This window comes from Palaemon carinicauda, chromosome 2, assembly GCF_036898095.1.
Source record: "Palaemon carinicauda isolate YSFRI2023 chromosome 2, ASM3689809v2, whole genome shotgun sequence".
Taxonomy (NCBI): Eukaryota; Metazoa; Arthropoda; class Malacostraca; order Decapoda; family Palaemonidae; genus Palaemon; species Palaemon carinicauda.
Window position 1 is genome coordinate 190,597,991 of NC_090726.1, and position 20,203 is coordinate 190,618,193.

The 20,203-nt window shown below is 40.2% G+C and overlaps 1 protein-coding gene across 2 annotated transcripts in view; it reads left to right on the forward strand.

Annotated features, from left to right (window-relative positions):
* Positions 1 to 20,203, forward strand: part of LOC137628768 (modular serine protease-like) — a 141,127-nt gene that overhangs the window by 36,711 nt on the left and 84,213 nt on the right. For both annotated transcript variants that reach the window (XM_068359978.1, XM_068359970.1), the window contains one exon: positions 9,352 to 9,481. In XM_068359978.1, coding sequence (XP_068216079.1) covers positions 9,352 to 9,481 — 130 coding nt within the window. The remainder of the gene's footprint in view (positions 1 to 9,351; positions 9,482 to 20,203) is intronic.

A 20,203-nucleotide genomic window follows, 5' to 3' on the forward strand; every position in this document is an offset into this window, starting at 1 on the left:
GTTAGGGGAGGTTGGTCGTAATGGTTGATCCTGAAGTTGGTGAGTCACTCGAGAACGTTAGGTGAGGTTGATCAAAATACTTGATCCTGAACTTCATGATCCACTCATTTTCCTAGATTCAGAAGTAACGTAGAGTTTATTTAAGAAACCGCATCGCTGATATTAGCTATTGTAATGGCTGAAAGCATATGAATCTACGGGTTAGGAACACTTATGTTTAATCCACAAGGAAGATATCAACCACTAAATATTTTCATAACAAGGTGTAGTTTTCTCATTTTACGTTATCGCGTTTCCGAGATACAGCAACACTTGTTTGTATGTTTGTAATTGAATACGAAAGCGATTACAGTCTATGCGAATTACCTGTATTACAAATCAAGCTCACAAAACAGTCCTTTCAGAGTGATACTCCATTTCTTTATTTCTGAAGTCCGATGTTTGAGCTAAAGAAACAAAAGAGTAAATACAAGATTGGCATCCCTGCTTTGAGGATGATCTATTCTATGTCCCTGTATTGGGGAAATCTTTATTCTTGTTACAATTTTGTACCTGTCAGTTTTCGAACTGTAGCAATAAATATGAATTTGGTATGTCTCCGATTTGCATTGTTATCCTTGGGACTACTATAATAAATTTCCTGCCGAGAGAGAGAGAGAGAGAGAGAGAGAGAGAGAGAGAGAGAGAGATTTTATCAGTCAGTATGTGCAGACGCATTTAATTTTGACTTTGAGAATAATTTTTATTAAAAGGAATTAACATTTTCTCCTCTTTAACTGTATTAGCTCACATAATCCTTTCTGAGCTTCGCGCAATTATTAAGTACAAAATATCTTTGAAACTTTTAGTGTAGATTTTCGCGATAGGCCTAATATGGGTAAAGTATATATCACTTCATTTCATAAGAGTACATCTGTCTTTATCCAAAGCTCACCTTTATAATAGATTTAGTTTGGAATGTCGATGTCCAAGTTTTTTTCTTGATGACTGATTTCCTGTAATCCACCACTGGAAAATCCTGCGTGTGTGACTTCAGCATGTTACCCTGAAGTGCTCCGTAAACTTCAAGGACTTTTCAGGTGAATAGGTCATCTGAGACACGTACCTGAATATCTCCATCCATTTTCTATACCAGAATTTTTTTTTTTTTTTTTTTTTTTACTTGGAAGTTGGTTAGAGTTAAGCTGCATTTCAAAAGCTTAACTCTTCACAATGTATTAAGCTTTTGACCTGACAAGAGGTCAAGACACTTGAATGGGAGTTACGAGAATAATCCTTTTCTTTATACATAGTAGGGTAAGGCAATTTTGGACAAGTAAGGCAAAAATTGGACAGGCAAATTTCTCACTTTTTTCATGGCGAGGTAAAATTGGACAATCTTGCATTACGGACACAAAAATACATGTAAGTCTAAAAAAACATTTCTAGTATATTTATACTGCTAGGGACCACAAATTATGATAATTTTCCTAACTGAGCGTTGCCGCTTAACGGAGATACAGACGTGTCCAAAATTGCCTCATTGTCCAAAACTGCCTCGCCTCTAAGATATTTTTTTTATTGCTGAAATATGGGAATTTCTAGTTCTTTGATGATTATGAGAAACAATTTTTATAGAGGAGACATCCCTCTTTTGAAAACATATTTGGTTTTTGGTCCCAAATTATCAATATAGATTTCGTACAAAGGTTTCTAAAGAATTGTCCAAAATTTCCTCTCCCTATTATATTTTAAAAGGTTGTATTTGTAGTTAGGGACTGTTTTTACGTCTTTGTTTCTAATATTTTCTAGCAAAGTAAAGAATGATTGAGATGTCTTTCTATCTATCGATCGATCTATCGATCTATATATCTATTTAAATACATACATACATTCATACTTAAATATAGGTCGGGTGGGTAGGTGGGTACCCCACATTGACTGCTCCACTCAACACACATGTAAATGCATTCGTGAATGCAAAGCTAATTTAAAATCTAAATTCTAGTATAGTAGAAATCCGTTATACTGTAGTATAAATTCGTAACCTTGGCCTTAAAGAAAATTTTTAAACAATTGATATGGACATATTTTTACTACAGAATATCTGGTCTCGACACTGAAAATTAGCAGCCCACATATTATTATTTTTTTCGAAGCATATCAAAATAATTAATAAAGTTAGGCTTGTCCAGGTTGAACATTAATGGCTACTTAATGTGTATGAAATATCAACTTTGACTTAGGTAATGATAGATAGTTTTGAAACCAGCGTTTAAGAAACCTACCTACCACAATAAGCCTAGCCTAACGACTCGCGGGGACATGGTTGATATGGACAATATTCGAGAGCAAGTTAAGAAAAAAAGTTTTTATTTAGAAAACTTTCTCAAGAGATCTATATTCTGCGCGTAACTTTAAACCAAAAATATGTTGGTAAGAGATGGTTTGTAGAGGGATCTCTGTAATTAAAATGTAAATGGAATTGTAGATAATGTAGGGATCCATTTCCTTTTGTACTTAAGTAAATGGTCACCGTGTTTAATTTTGTTATAGTTTTCCCTTTTACAAGTTTTCTTTGAGCAACGTTGAAATTCGTTTTCTATGAACGATTCGACGAAATTGCTGTTGACGTAGCCACTTTGGCAGAAATATTTCTTTGTATTTTGAGTGTTAAAAACTGTTTTTTTTTTTTTTTTTTGAGAGTTAAAAGTTTATAAGGTCCACTGTACCATTGGAAGAAAGGTAAAATTATTCAATATATAAAGGTTGACGGTCCAGAAAAAATACCTTTATCGTTGGTCAATGACAATCGTCAATATATGTACTCAAGTTTTATGTATTTATCTTTGTTCGTTTGTACAGTATATTTTTTTATGATTACTTTTTCTTTTTCTGTGATTTTTTTTCCTAACATCCTGCGCAATTCAATTCTGTGGAAATTGACAATAACCTTTTCGTGTTCCATGTGAATATGCCTTTGTGTTGGATAATTATAGTGATAACAATGACGAGATAATAATGCAATTATGAACATACGTGGTTTGCCATTAATTTACATTTGTAATTTTACAATTATTGGAGGGCTTCGCCATTCAGGCAGTTAAGCGTGTTGGAAGGAACTTTAACGTGCTGGGTATGGCTTGTGTTTCCATGTTGTTCACAGTTTTTCATTTGTTAGCCTCTATACCATGGTCTTCCACTGTCTTTGGTTAGAGTTCTCTAGCTTGGGGGTACTTTCGGTTACACTGTTCTATTTAATTTCTCTGCCTCTTGTTATATTAAAATTTTTAGTTTATATAGGAAATATTTATTTTAATGTTGTTACTGTTCTTAAAGTATTTGATTGTCCTTGTTTCCTTTCCTCACTGGGCTATTTTCCCTGTTGGGGTCCTGGGCTTATAGCATCCTGCTTTTCTAACTAGGGTTGTAGCTTAGTAAGTAAGTAAGTAAATAATAATAATAATAATAATAATAATAATAATAATTTATGAAATCTTGGCCGTACTAGGCGATTGTGGGCAGTGGGTCTCCTCCATCACTGAGGTGTAATTGGAAGAAAACCATACGGTTGCACTATGCATTAACGGTTAAAAAAAGAGTTGGACGGCATGATGAAATAAAGGAGGCGAAAACGGGAATAAATTAGTGGGTGCAATAATGCCTACAGCGGATCTTATAATGTGTTCTTATGCCAGGTTCTTAGTTTATGCTTATTCCCAAACCATGAGGACTGTAGTGGTATGGGCTTCTAGAAGAAAATTGTTGTAAGTGTCTTTGTTGTTGCTGTTATAGATTTCATTCGGGTTTTGGGTTGTGTCGCCGTGGCTTAAAAGCGGGGTATACGCGGTCTAAGGATTCGTCGAACTTGGTTGTCGAACCTGCTTGTCAAACGGTTCAAATAGGTGGAGTCAGTCTCAAATGCTTAAGGTTTGTGGACAATTAAGCCCCGCCCACAAAAGTCTGGCTAGAACAGACTTTCTTCGAACCGTTCGACGAACTTGTTCGTCAACCAAATACCCCGTTCAGACGTTCGAATATTACTTCAAACTCTTGTCTGTCGAACCGTTCGACCGTGTTAACCCAGCTGAAGAAGATGAGACTAAAGATTTGTCCAGGCAGTATGGCAGGTGCTGAGAATAGACCGCTCTCACACCATTAGGTTTGGGACGTTATTATTATTATTATTATTATTATTATTATTAGACAAGCGTCAATCATATTTGACTCCACCATATAGCCTACATTGAACCAACACCGGTCATAAAGCTTTGCACAGTTTTGGCTTCTTGGTAGTTAAAGTAAACGATAATTACACAAAATCTACTTCGTACAGTAACACCGGCTCCCACTTCAATGTTTGGGGTATATTGTCAAATCTATTATCTTCCCTTAGTCCACGTTTAGATTTCTTCGGTGAAGGTGGTCGTTGGTTACGAAATTTTCAAACCTCGAATCTCCATGGCGTCTCGGGTAACAATTTTTTTTCTTTTATTTCATGATTCGAACTGTAATAGATGTGTCTATCTCGATGCGATGCTCTTCACCGTTAGTATCGGCATTTTGTAACCATTTCAATTTCGAGGTCAATATAGGCCTGTCCTCCTTTCTTTGTGTATACAGTAAATACACTAAATACGTTGATATATTTCTTGGACTGTGAGTCTCTATACCTTAAGCGTGTTTTGCTCCTATGGTGAGCTGCTCTTTTAGGACACTTGGAAGTGAAACCTCTTGAAAAGAGGAGGAGGGATTCAGATTGCCAGGAGTAGGAGGGGAAGAGGTCTTAGGATGTGCAGAGGAAGAGAAGAGGGATTTTGATTGAGAAGAGGTGAAGGCTTTAGAATGCGAGGAGGAGGAGGATTAGGTAAGAGAGATTTAAAATGCGAGGAAGAGGATTAGAATAGGGATTTAGAATGCTAGGAGGAGGAGTAGAAGAAGGATTTAGAATGCGAGGAGGAAGAGTATTAGGAGAAGAGGGATTTATAATGCGAGGAAGAGAATTATAATAGGTATTTAGAATGTTAGGAGGAGGAGTAGGTGAAGAGGGATTTAGAATGCGAGGAAGAATACGAGTAGAAGAGGGAGTTCGATTGCGAGGAGGAAGAGGATTTGGATAGGGATTTAGAATGCGTGGAGGAAGGGGATTAGAAGGAGGATTTTTATTTGGTTTAGGAGAGCGATTTATATCGCAATGAAGAGGAGGAGAAGAAAGAAAGGTATAGCTTGGGAGGAAGGGATTTAGAATTCAAGGGAATACAATTAGACAAGGAGGATGAAGAGGTTGAAGTTTATCTTAAGAAGGAAGATATTGGTTATGAGGATGAGAATATGTCTTGACTAGGACGTATTTTAGATAGTCTACGTCCTATAGCAATTTAGAGACTGACATACCGAAAACAAGATAGAGCTCAGTACAGAAGAGTCTGTTACTTAACTGTTGTTAGCTATAACCATCACTTGTTAGCACCAGTTGGACTTATAAATAGTGTAGTTATCCATTGTTGTCAACATGTTTATGAAAATATTGTTCTTAAAGTTTGTTATTTATATGGCATTTTTTTTCTATCTTTAAGGGCAAAAGAATTGTGCACTCTTGGTAAATCAAAAGTATTGCTTACGTCTACTGACCGCTTAATCATACTGGCTTATGTACTTAAAAGGTTTATCAAAGTACTGCGTACTTCGGAATAACACGCACATACTTTTAAGACAGTAATTAGTCTCATAAGTTCAACTTGTCGGTTATTCAATTTTCTTATTTTCGAAATGACAAAAGATTACTTGGAATCGTGGGTAAGTCTTTGCAAGATTTCTCTGGAAAGAAATCAAATTGTGCAAATAAATCAGAGTAGATGAATCTATACAGAATTTATTATTCGGTTATTAGGTTACTGTAACTCCCTTTAATTTCTTTAAGGGCAGCTTTTCTGGTCCTATACAGCAGGAGAACCCTTCTCTATACAGGACCTTTCGTATTTAATTTTAGCGTATACATTCTAAGGCATCCATCATTTCACACCACATATTGCTCGGATATTGTCATACCCACATTATCGAAGCACTTAGAAAACAAGAAAGTCTTCAGTTTCCCTTTGAAAGGCTTAATATCTTCACTCCATCAGATATCTAGTGGGAGCTTATTCTATAGCAGGATTAATCCTGTTCTATAGTGTCGGGGCCTCGTATTTAAAGGTTCGAGATCCTACATTAGACATCTTGGTTCCAATAGTTTGAAACCATCTGTAGCAATGCTCGTGACAACACGATTTGGACTGCACAAATGTAGCAATTCTCTTACATTTTGGACGTCCGGTTCTGGTAACTTGATGGGTTATTGTACGTATTTTAAACTCGATTCTTGCTTTAATAGGCAGCCAATGTAAATCATTTAGTATAGTACTTAATTGTTAATTATCAAATTGACATAAGATTTAATTAAATATTACTAGCGTGAAATTTTATTCAATAACCAAATTGGTGCGTTCCGAATGCATTTATACGGCCAGGACCGTCAGGTGGTCAGGGTTCACATATTCACGATTTTGCTCCCGATTGCTCCCGAAGACAGGAAAATTGGTACTTGGAAACCTTTAAAGATTATCGAAGGTGTAATGGCCAAATATCGAAGGATTTATTTTTGTCAAGACTGTGAGGTTGGTACGAATGGCAGGAAGCAGGGCGAGCCTTGTGGCCCGAACTGGGTGGTCCCCGATGATTCCAGAATTTCAACCTGTGACTTTGATCTTCGGCCTGGTCCCTCCAATCGCACATAATCGAGGAAAATCGGTAATTTTTATTTTACGATGGAAAAAAATCAGCATAGGGAGCCATAATCGGGTGTGTGTGAATCGAGCTTCGTTATAATGAAAACCTACGAAATTTCGTAATCTAAGGTCCCCCCCATATATAATGTTACTTGTTACGGGTTTAAATCCAGCCCTCCACTGAAGTCGAGTGAACTACTTCTCGGGCGGGTCCATATTAATCATCTAACGAAACATTTTCATTATAACTTATACAATTCTTTGATTGTAGCATCTTCCAAATCATATGATCTTGTGAAAAGTAATGTCTTTAGTTTCTTCTTAAATTTCAGTTGGCAGTTTATTATAATGTCTAGGCGCACAGTAGCTAAAAGCCCTTTCACCAAATTTACTATTTGTTCTTGGCCATGATCAGTGTGTTCTTATTTTCGCTGGAGGGGGGGGGGGGGGGATCTTGACACCCCCCCCCCATGCAACTCCCCCCTCCCCCATAAAAAACTGAAGATATTAATGTTTTTAAGAGGAAGTCTAGGACTTTCTTGTTCTCCCAAGTGTTTCGAAAGTGTGGATTTGAAAATAAACGAACAATGTGGTTTGAAATGTTGAATGCTTTGGAATGCCAACGTTAAAATGACTGTGAAGGTCCTGTAGAGAGTGAGGTTCCTCTGCTGTATAGGACCCCCCCCCCCCCAAAAAAAAGCCCTTAAAGTTAGTAAAGTAAAAACATGGTAGATCTAGAGGGGCACTCAACAGAGAGCATGCCTTCTTCACGCCAAGTAGTCTTATTTTGCTCTTAACTCCATTGCTTACTTACTGTACACTTCGATGTATTTTCTTGAAAATGTAATAGATTTGTCCATGGGTCATACCCAACTTTCCACGAAGTTAAGTTGAAATTGGTTTTGTAGTTTTTGCTTAATGTCGTTCACAACCAAAAAAAAAATAGTTAAAAAAATATTTTCCATTTACTTAACATTGCGATTACTTTCAAAGTATTGCTGCGTACTTGTACTTTGATGTACTTTAGCCAAAATATTATAGATTCATCTTTAGGTCATACCTAACAGGACTACAAAGTTTGATCAAAATTGGTATAGTAGTTATTGTGTAAATTTGCTTACAAACAAATAAATAAACGATGACATGGGTAAATAAATAGTGACGGGATAGTGGTGTCGTAGAAAATAAACTGTTAGAATTAATTCATTCAAGAAATAGAAATTTTGACCTGAAATTAAGTTTATGAATATTTCAGGTAAGGTAACTTTCTGAGTTCTTGAGATACGCTGAGTAACATTTATTAAAATTAATTATTAGAGAGCGCCCTGGCCGAAATCTACAGACTACCCAGTTTGCAAATTAATTTGCTCTTAATGGTCAGTTCTCAAATTGATAGGTAATTTAAATACCTGCATCGTGCATCCAACGAATCTTGCTACCACGAAATTAGTTACAAATTATTTAAATTTATTGGAGCTAAGAATCCAAGATGTCTGCCCACTGTATAGGTTCTAGAGCTTCCAAATATGCAGCCCAAGAATGTATAAAAAGCTCCCGTTAGACATCCGGAAGACTGAAGATATTAAGGCTTTCAAGAATAAACTGGAAGACTTAATTGTGTTCTAATTGCTTCGATAAAATGGGATTTGACAATTGACACGGAATACACTGTCATACTCTAAATAGCTTAAGAATGTTTACGACAAACAGATCTTGTAGCATATGTAGGGCGCAGGGTTCCCCTTTGTGATTTGACCAGGAAAATAGCCCTTAAAATAATGTACTTTAAGGGATTAAAGTATAATGCTGACTTAAATTCTTTTAGAGAAACTGACTAATCAAATAGAAATTAAAGATCTTGTATTGATATAAGATATTCTAAGATAACAATATCTCATTGTTACGGTAGATAACTACGGTTTTAAGTGTACTGTATCGAGAGTTAAGTTAGAACCGAAGACTGTTGTGATCATTGTTGTTGTTTTCAAGTCAGTAAAAATTATAATATTTATGTAGGTTGTAAATGAGCAGACTACTCCATATCCTGCCTCGTGAAATTTGTTCGTTAAGTACATTTCTTTGATGCAACTCTGGAATCTTATCACGTAGTTCTTTTTAATTGGCAAATCCATACGACAATAACACTTGGAAAAAAAAAACTAAAGTAATAAACTCTCTCAAATCAATCTTCCCAATGTCAAGGAGGAGTTACAATATTACCTATTTGAAAGTTTTAAATCTGAAATCCACAATGGAGGTGCATTTTGTATTACCATTTAAAGGCCGTTTTCCTGGTCCTATCACTGTTATTTGGTCAAATCCACATTATCGAAGCACTTGGAAAATAAGTCTTCAGCTTCATGTAGAAAGCCTTAATAACGTGTCTCTCGGATGTGTTGGTTGGTGTTTTGTTTTTTGTTTTTTTTTAGTCTTATGGCCGCAGATTTGAAAGCTTCAGACCCTGCAGTAGACAGGGTGGGAGAAGCGGAGAGTGGAAAGGTCCCCCTTTGTTCCTTTGTTTTGATGTGGGCTACCCCCAAAAATTGGGGGGAAGTGCCTTGGTAAGTAGATTCATATTATATAATAACTTTTTCACTCCTTCCAGATTCTCAGCAATGCGGTCCAGGAGAGCAGCTGTGTTCTGAAGGCCGATGCGCGATACCTTGCAACGGTTTTCTAGAGTGTGAGGATGGATCCGATGAAACTACGAGACTGTGCTCCCAACGCCAGTGCTCGTGAGTGAGATATTGATTTTGTCTTTACTCATGATGTCATTTAGTTCTGTCTTTTCTTGAGGTGTCATTTGGTTCTGTCTCTTCCTGAGGTGTCATTTGGTTCTGTCTCTTCGTGAGGTGTCATTTGGTTCTGTCTCTTCGTGAGGTTTCATTTGGTTCTGTCTCTTCGTGAGGTGTCATTTGGTTCTGTCTCTTCGTGAGGTGTCATTTGGTTCTGTCTCTTCGTGAGGTGTCATTTGGTTCTGTCTTTTTCTTGAGGTGTCATTTAGTTCTATCTTTTTCTTGAGGTGTCATTTAGTTCTGTCTCTTCTTGAGGTGTCATTTGGTTCTGTCTCTTCGTGAGGTGTCATTTGGTTCTGTCTCTTCTTGAGGTGTCATTTGGTTCTGTCTTTTTCTTGAGGTGTCATTTGGTTCTGTCTTTTTCTTGAGGTGTCATTTGGTTCTGTCTTTTTCTTGAGGTGTCATTTGGTTCTGTCTTTTTCTGGAGGTGTCATTTGGTTCTGTCTTTTTCTGGAGGTGTCATTTGGTTCGGTCTTTTTCTGGAGGTGTCATTTGGTTCGGTCTCTTTCTGGAGGTGTCATTTGGTTCGGTCTCTTTCTGGAGGTGTCATCTGGTTCGGTCTCTTTCTGGAGGTGTCATTTGGTTCGGTCTCTTTCTGGAGGTGTCATTTGGTTCGGTCTCTTTCTGGAGGTGTCATCTGGTTCGGTCTCTTTCTGGAGGTGTCATCTGGTTCGGTCTCTTTCTGGAGGTGTCATCTGGTTCGGTCTCTTTCTGGAGGTGTCATCTGGTTCGGTCTCTTTCTGGAGGTGTCATCTGGTTCGGTCTCTTTCTGGAGGTGTCATCTGGTTCGGTCTCTTTCTGGAGGTGTCATCTGGTTCGGTGAGGTGTCATCTGGTTATGTCTGTTTCTTGAGGTGTCATTTGGTTCGGTCTGTTTCTTGAGGTGTCATTTGATTCTGTCTCATGTCATTTGGCATGGTGTTATTTATATAAGATTTCGACTACAGTCGAGTCTTATGATAATTTCGTTTCTGTAATGCATATCCAATGCTCATATTGTGTCAATTGTGATTTCTACACATATATAGGCCTACTTAGCATTAGGTGTTAGGACAAAACTCTTCTCTTTAAGTATTGCATTTACCGTTTGGAGAACACACATAATTAGACTTAATTTTGTAACTAACAAATTTTTACCATTTTATCATTGTTTCAGATTATCTTTTTTTTTTCAAATCTATATGCTAAATGTTTTTTTTCAATATTCCATTAAGTTTATCAGATAGTACGTAATAGTGCTTATGTTTTCAACATATGTCTTTGAAATATTAAGTTTTACGGTCATTGAAAAAATTAGTAGTTTTTACGGTCGTGGAAATATTAGTAATTTACAGTCATTGAAATATTAGTAATTTACAGTCATTAAAATATTAGTAGTTTTTCGGTCATTGAAATATTAAAGGGATTTTGACGAAGAAAAAATCTATTTCTGGGGAGAGACCTGTGTCGCCCGGTGAAAAGTCCTTCTTGTCACTTTTCTGATATAAATAACTTCCAAATATACCAGAGAAAGTTAAAGTATGGAATGCAGAGGTTACTACCCTCGCGCGAGCACCCCTAAGGGCGTCGTGTATAAAGAAAGGGCGTGTGAAAGCCACTATTCACAGGTCGTCTTCCATTTAGAGTATTCCTTCGTCAATATACACTAGGGGTGAGCCGCAACAGCGGTCTCGACCGCACCAACCTGAGCCACCCCACCGCCGCCCGACACCAGCGCCATCTGACATCCTTCTGTATGGATTTCAAAATTGGCTTGGACAGGAAAGGGAAGGGAGAAACAGGGAAGGGTTTCACCGGGCGACACAGGTCTCTCCCCAGAAATAGATTTTTCCTTCGTCAAAATCCCTTTTCTGGGTCGACCTGTGTTCGCCGGTGAAAATTTACAAGAGAATGCCTTCCAAGCCTATGAGTATCAATTAAACAGGTAAATGAATAAATATCTTAGGAGTAAAGATTATATACATTAATAAACAATACAACATAAGAGTGAACATCGTTCATAATTGACATATCAAAGCATGATACTAGGGGAGCTGAATCCGTTCCACCGAGGTGAGAGGCATCGTGGTGAGAGTGGCAGGTAGAAGGGAGAAGAAAGAGAGTTGGACGAAAAATGAAATTAGAAGGAACAGGGAGACTAATCTGGGGAGATGATACTCCCAGCTGCAATGGTAGAAAATTTTAGGGCTTGTATGTTCTTTAGATAGTGGCGTTTAAAGATCATAGGAGATTTCCAACCTGTATACTTTTTAAGATCATTAAAATTCATGTTTTGAAAGTAGTTAATTGAGGTGGCTACTCCCCGAATATCATGTGCATGAGGAAAGGATTCGGGGTTAGCCTGTTTGATGAAGTAAAGTATTTGTTGTCTAATACCTTGAATGGAGATAGAACCCCCTTGTTCCCTGATGAACAAGGGACCGGAGGAACGTGTGGTAGATCTAGCTAAAAAAGCCCTAAGAGTCACTACTGGACATAGAGAAGCATCTTGTGGAAGAGGGATAATCTTCCAAGGAGACCATCTGTTTTGAGGGTCTTCATTTTTAGCTAGGAAACTTCCATCCGGGGAGAGCAGTACTTCTCCTGACGGGAGGAAATCTAGGTTCTCCGGATTACGGGAGAGAGCTGCTAATTCTGAAATTCTGGCACCTGAGGCCATGGTTGTAAGAAATAGGGTCTTTCTAAGTAGCGAAATGTACGAGCAGGATTCGTTATTGGTTTCTGATGCCAATTTCAAAACATCGTTTAGAAACCATGAGACCTTTTGTGGACGGATATTATTATTATTGCGTAGTTTGTGCAATACTTTCATTAGAAGATTCGCTGGTGGAAATAGGTAAATCTTCCAAGCTGACTTGATGGTGGTTAAAGTGCTAACTGTTAGGCCTTTGCCAAATAGGAACCTCAAGAAAGAGATGGCTATATTTGGAGACATACGAGCATGGTCTGAACCCTTAGGGAATCTGCTAGTTGTTAACGGCCTAATCATATTGGCGAATTGCCGAGTCTCTTTTGTCTGATTCGATGAAGAGATCGTTTCCCGGTTCAATGTTCGCGTCTCTACGATCTGCAAACTTCCTGTAGTCCACAAAGTTAGAGTTTTGGCTATCCTTGAGTAATCGACACAGTGAGTTTGGATTACTTGAGTCAGTTTGGGGAACGGGATCCGGAAGGGACGGAGTTTCAACTCGAGGAGAGGAAACCAACTGTTCTTGGCCAGTGAGGTGGTACTAAAGCCACTGGCCCCCGGAAGGGGCGTAGTTTGTGTAAAAGTCTCATTAGAAGATTCACTGGGGGAAATAGGTAAACCTTCTTCTAATGGTTCCTGAGTATCCACCGGAATGAAATTATGTCTAGAGACCATTCCGACTCCAGTGGTTTCGTCCTGGCTAGTGAGTCCGCTCTCACATTCTGGACTCCTGCTAGGTGAGTTACTGACAGGAACCAGTTCTTTTCTGTTGGCCAGGCGAAGATAGTGACCAGGATCCGATTCAGGTTGGGTGACTTGGATCCTCCCCTGTTGACGCCGTGTACTACGTCTGTTCAGTCTGACACTACAGTACTCTGATGTGGCTCGACCTCGGAGGAGAGTGTCTCCTCAGGGTCAAGAACACTGCCATGGCTTCGAGAACATTGGTATGGGACTGCTTCATGGCGGGTGACCAAGAGCCCTGAAACATCTGATGTTCGGAGTAATCCCCCCATCCACTTAGAGGCGCGGCTGCATGGATGTCACTTGTGGAGGTGGGAATTGTAGGGGAACCGATTGGAGAGGTTCTTCGGTTCGGACCATGGGCGTAGTCTCATTTTCAAGACAGAGGGGATCTTCGAGACCTTGTCTCTTAAAGGTACTGTAGCTCTCTTTCTCCAAACTCGACTGATGCCTTTGAGTTTGGATTTTAATAGGAGACCCGTTATTGGAGTGAATTGGGGAAGACCGATGATACTTTATAAGGTTCTTCTGGGTACCTGTTTGTGTTTGAGAAAATTCTCGATCTTGGAAGCTATTCCTCTTACCTTTCTGGAAGGGAGAGACAACGTGTGCTTTGAAAGGTCGCACTGAATGTCTAACCAATCTAAGTGGCCTGATGGTTGCTGGCGAAACTTTTGGAGATTGACCCGAAATCACAGGTTGTCGAGAAATCGAAGTACTTCCTTCGTAGCTCTGTTGCCTTCTATGGCCGACCGGGCCCAAATGAGCCAACCATCCAGATAAGCAATGACCTGTATCTCTTGATTCCTGAGTTGTTCTAACACTGTCTCTCCCAGTTCCGTGAATATCCTGGGATCAATGTTGAGGCCGAAGGACATGTCTTGAGCGCAAAGGCTTTCCTGCCTAGGCGGAAACCCAGATAAGGAGAGAAGTTTCGAGCTATAGGCACATGATAATAGTCGTCGGTAAGATCAACAGAGGTGGTGACGCCCCCACGGGGAAGTAAGGTCCGTACCTGGGAGATGGACAACATCCGGAACTTGTCGCAGAGAATGTAAGAGTTTAGCTTTGACAAGTCCCGGTCCACTCTCAATGCCGACAAGCCTTTCTCCGGAATTGTGAACAGGCGGCCTTGGAACTTCGGTGATCGGTCCCGTTTGATTGCTTCCTTCTTGAGTAACTCTGTGGTGTACTCTTTCAGGATGGGAGTGGATTTCTGGGAGAGGGTCACTGGTGGAGGAGGGGGACCTTGTGGCCATTTTCACTTCAAACCTTTAGGGATTATGCTATGAGCCCACGGCCCGAAGGTCCAATGGTCTTGAAAGAGGTAAAGTCTCTCCCCTACTGGGACTACCTCGTTGTGAGGGAGTGAACCTAGGGGGATCCGGATGCATAGTCGACGAATCAGAGGAAGACTGTGATGTCGAGTGGGTAACTGACTATTGATGGCAGTGACCCCGGTTCGTTTTGTAGAGGGCAACTCTCTGCTTCTTCTTGAAGAAAGCTTGCTTTTGGTCTTCGACCTTCTTTCTGGCGGTGAGGCCCCGTCTTTCCTGCAATTTTGGGTTGCTCTCGTATCATTTTGTAGAACCTTGTTCACCTCCTCCTGAGGGAAGAGGGTTTTACCTCATCAGGAGGAACTATCAGCCTGCTCGATTCCTGTCTGATAGAGGCCTCAGACAGAACGTATTTCCCACAACTAACCCGATCAGACCACCAAACGTGTAGGTCGAATTGGAAGGGCAAAGATTGGTTCTTCCTGAATATCCGAAACAAAGTCTCAGTGGGATAAATCGAGGCTAGGGTCTCCCCGAGGTGGGGTCCGGCTCTTTAAGAGCCGGTATGGCCGAACCTTCTTTGTCAGTTTGATTAGCAAGACCTGTCCATTTATCCATAATAGGCAAGGCAACAATGAGAGCATCTGTAGATATGTCGTATTCCCCATTGTGTTGGGTGAGCTTGGAATTAACGTAACCCCCCAGACCGACAACATCCTGGTCCAGACAGATCGGGCCTGCCCTTTAGGAAATAATACCGTTACCTTCGGTACCTTGTCTAGCCTAACCAAGGCATGCTCTTTCAATCGAACGAATCCGTTGAATGGGAATTCTAGTACCTGAGAGTAAATTCTAGGTCCCCCAGAGGGCGGACGTCTGTCATCCAGAGTTATGGTACCATCTATATATAGAACATGTAAGGCAAATATCTATGTGTTGTTTTTATCGAAGGAGGTTACTTCGATACGCCTGGGGCTGTAGGGGGAGCCATCCGAGTTCCTGAACGGATCCGACTCGCCACCATATCTTTGAGCTCCGTCATAGCCCCTTGGCTTTCCTAGAATGTGTTTCTTTTAGCAGTCACGGATTTATGCAAGGTAACATGAACATCAGGATCCTTTGAGGGTCCTAGGTCGGTGCCGCAGGTAATTGCAAAGCTGAAGGCTCAAAACTCATCCCCACCCACCTGCTCGTCCATGGGGTCGACGTCCAACCTTAGAGAGGACACTCCGAGGAGATAGGGACCTCTAGATGGAGCATTCCTTCCAAACCTTGATACCCTAGGGCGGAGAGCCTCTCTTGCAGGCCGGAGAGAATCATCATCAGCCTGAAAGAAGTGAGGGGATTAGTGATGAAGGAGAAGACCATTCTCCTCAATAAGCTATGCATACATTAATCCGGATCAAATTAAATCATCGCCAAAGGATACCAAAAGGAAACATATTAGAACCAACTTACATCATGGGTCCGGAGTAGCGAGGACAGCTCGTAGCAGAACGTGCATGACTCCGGGAACCATACCATGTAGGCGGACCTTCTGTAAAAGAAAGGAGACATAAGTCTGGATGTTCCTTGAAACTTTGGTTAGTGATCCTATTCACAGGCTGGGATCAGCCGTATAGCTAATAAAATGCCTATATTTATGCATATATTTAATTCTATCTATGTATTTCGTGTTCAAAATAGAAATAAATTTATTATGCCTATATTTATGCATATATTTAATTCTAACTATGCATAAATGTGGATAAATATCCATACAACATCATGTTCAAAATAGAAATAAATTAATTATGCCTATATTTATGCATATATTTAATTCTAACTATGTATAAATATGGATAAATATCCATACAAAATCGTGTTCAAATAGCAATAAATTTCCACTCAGTACTTGGAACCGAACGCTAACCCCTTCTAATGAAAAGCCAGGTTGAAACCAACCATGCCATGAGTGGCTATGTACTGTTCCTTGAGACTCTGGTCAGTGAACAGATGAATCAATAGAATACTAATATCCAGTAACCACATAACATGTAACTATAACCTCATCGGTAAAATAAAGTTAACCCCGGATCTGAACGTCTGAGTCAGGGGTGGCCAACCTATGGCGCATGCGCCAACAGTGGCGCATTTCGTGATTACAAGTGACGCACTATACCCCAAGATAGTAACTTGAATGACTTTTCTTTAAAATTGCTAATTATGTTCTTATATTTTCATTAGGACTTTCAAGAATAGCTAATGAATATTACCAACGCAAATTCAAAGTGTCATTAAAGTAAGTACAGTTTACTTTGTATTCATGTTAGTAAATCCTTTCCTTTACAGCTAAAACCAAAGATTGGCCACCCGTGGTCTGAGTGATCTCTGTTTCCACCGGAGATCCGGTAAGAAAGGTCCGTCACAGTGAAAACGTGAACATCAGAGGAAATCTAAAATTAACCTCAATGCTGAATGCCTGTACGATATCCGGTTAAGCCGGAGATTCGATGAAAAGGACCGTAATAACGATATTATGATTATTCATGAAAAAGGGGTTCATACCCTGGTTTCTTATCGTCTGATTGATCAAAAAGCTAACACCTTAATATATTAAGAAATTATATTAATAATCAGTAACCACGTAACATGAAAATAAAATCTTCATCGGTATCACATTGTTAACTACAGTTCTGATCGTCTGCTTGATCTCTGTTTGTACCGGAGATCCGGTGACAAAGGCCCGTCATCGTGATATCGTGACCGTCATCGGTACGATAACATTAACCTCAATTCTGAATGACTGTGTTATCTCCAGTGAAGCCGGAGATTCGATGAAAAAAGGGGCCGTAATAGTGTAATTGTGATCAAACATGACAAAGGTTCGTGTGCAAAAGGCCTCAGCCGGAGTCTGAGTGCCGGATTTCACCGTTGCACTCCAAATACTGTATCTGACTAGTTCTCACCTAATGAGTATCCATTATAGCGGAGTATAACTCAAGGCGGAGCTAAGGGTGTCGGCATAAAACGACCCCAATTAATGACTCGTACACTAACGTAACCTATTAATAGTGCTAGCTATATTAACAGTAACCACATCAATAAAACGTGTATAACATTAAACGTAATATCATCAACTCGGATAATAAGAGAAGGCATGAATAACTCGTGATCGTAAATAAACGGAAAACGGGAAATCCACCCCTCTTACTCGAGCTAATAAAGAAAACGAGAGGAGTAGTAACTCGTATCTGTAGAACAGGAAACGAGCACTCTATGCTCTCGCTCTCAGGGTTACATAATAAAAAACCAACATCACACAATAATATGATAAGAAAAATAAAAAATTGATTGCTTTTTCCTTAGTAATTGTAATAACCATGAACGAAGAATAACGACAACGTAACAATAAACAAAGATTTAGTCTAAATCGCGCATCCTGAGGCAAGAACAACACTAACAAAGACTAATCGCTATTCTTCGTAGGTCCAAATTGGACTCGCTAGCAAATAAATACCATAGTAAAAACTAATAATAAATAATGATACTAAATTGGTCATAAAACATAAGTGATATAACCTAGATGACAGAGTACCAGATGGGCAATATTAACTTGAAAATTTACCGAAGCGAACACACCCAAAATGGCTGCCGATACCACTGCAGACCAATCGCTTCCAAAATTAAAACCACCATACTGGAAACAGAACAAATGCCCGGTACTGCAATAAGCTGTCAAAACAAACTATGGTACTTAACATTGGTAAAGGTGAAGTAGCAACGTCAGTCATGTTGAATTAATGACAAACACTTCGAAAAAACACTGGGCAAAAAACACTCGTCTTTGCGGGCAAGTCCAAATCAGAAGGATGTCAGATGGCGCTGGTGTCGGGCGGCGGTGGGGTGGCTCAGGTTGGTGCGGTTGAGACCGCTGTTGCGGCTCACCCCTAGTGTATATTGACGAAGGAATACTCTAAATGGAAGACGACCTGTGAATAGTGGCTTTCACACGCCCTTTCTTTATACACGACGCCCTTAGGGGTGCTCGCGCGAGGGTAGTAACCTCTGCATTCCATACTTTAACTTTCTCTGGTATATTTGGAAGTTATTTATATCGGAAAAGTGACAAGAAGGACTTTTCACCGGCGAACACAGGTCGACCCAGAAATAGTATTATTGTAATTGGAACATTAGTGGTTTTACAGTCATCAAAATATTAGTACTGTACTGTAGTATTATTGTCATTAAAATACTGTACCATGTTAGTTTAGTAGACTACTACTCGGTTAGGTTTTACATGTGAATAATATTAGAAAATATACCTGGGTCCCATTGTTTAAGCAAAAGCTGAGGGTTAAGAAAATTACATACTGCATATTCTTAAACAGCATACAAACTCTCGTCCATTAAGTGAGGAGATTGATTCTGCACGGGCTGGAGTCTGTGGTTGAAGTTGGATAGCCAGGAGGTGTCCAGCTGGTGTAAGTGCGAGGCGAGTACTGTAGCCCCTCCCTCTTTCCACCGGAGAACCTTCACTTTTAATTCGGTCACTGTTGTGTATGTATATATAGACAGATCATGCCGAAACTTGATTTTCTTTCTCTTTTCAGGAAGTGAATGGTGGTTGTTAAGAATGGAATGGAAGCAAGAAGTTTGTGTTTGCTAGTGGAAGGGTTTAGTTGTGGATACACACTCCCTCTTAAATTATGTGTAGGGGCCATGACTGTTGGGAAGCATCCCTATACAATGAGTACCCTGAACAGATTATGGGATTTTGTGCAGTGCCAGGTGTACGTCCTGAAGAGAAAAAAGTAAGAAAGTCTTTTGGTGGTTCTGTCTCCTCGGGGATAGCGACTATTACTGCTGCCTCTGTGCATATATCCATGGATTGGTCCCTGGGGAGTACGCTGCATGGTCTTGGGCCCCTCGTATTTAAATCTGCAAGTTTTTCAGGTTTTGCTGCTATGTGGGAAACCTCGAGTGTTCGGCACACCCTTTTGGGGGACTGGAAGTGCTCTGCCCATCACAATTTATGCTGTTGACGATGCCTTTGACCTAAGGAAGTTATGAGCTTCCTAGGTCTGTTAAATAGTCCCTCCTAACTAAGTATACGTTGAAGTACCTGGGCATGCTGATAGACATGGCAGTAGCTAGAGTCTTGCCAACAGATGATTGGTTCAGCAGCCTCGGGTAGATAGTGCAACCATTCCTGTCTTAGGCAGAAGTACCAGCTCGGTGCTGGAAATGTCCTCTCGATCACCTCTCCTTGTTGGAGGAGCTCATTCCACACGGGCACCTCCACCAGAGATCTCTTCAAAGGTGTTTGAAGAATCACTGTTCTGGTGTGACTGGAGGTTTAGGACGATCTGTTCTGGTAGGTTGATGAGAACCTCATTAGACGAGTTGTACTGTCCTCAACTCTCTGCCTCCAGACTGGCGTCTGTCCTCGTATGCGTCTAAGGAGGGGTGAGGAACACACCTGGATGACTTGGTCTCAGACATGTTGACTGAAAAATAAAGGCATCTGCACATTAACGTCCTAGAGATGCAAGCGGGCTTCCTAGGGATGCAAGCATTCCAAGAACATTTGAGGAGGCACTTTATAGTGTAGTGTTGATGAGCGACAGGACACTCTATAGTACCCTAAATTAACAAGCAAGGGGCCACGGTCTTGCTCCCACTTTGCGAACTGGCAAAGCATATGCACATCAGGATGGCATTTTACGCTGTAGAGCTGTGATCAAGGTATGTTTCAGGCATAAGGAATGTACTAGCAGACACACTGTCAGGGGTAGGTTGTTAGGGGAGAGTGATCCCTACATCCTCTTGTAGCAGAAAGGCTTATTGCCCTGTGGGCCTTCCCAAGGATTGACCTGTTTGCCACTCGGATGAACAGAAAGCTCCCAGTGTTCTGTTCCCCAGTCCCGGACCCACAGGCTGTGTTCAAAGACGCCTTCCCACACCCATAGGA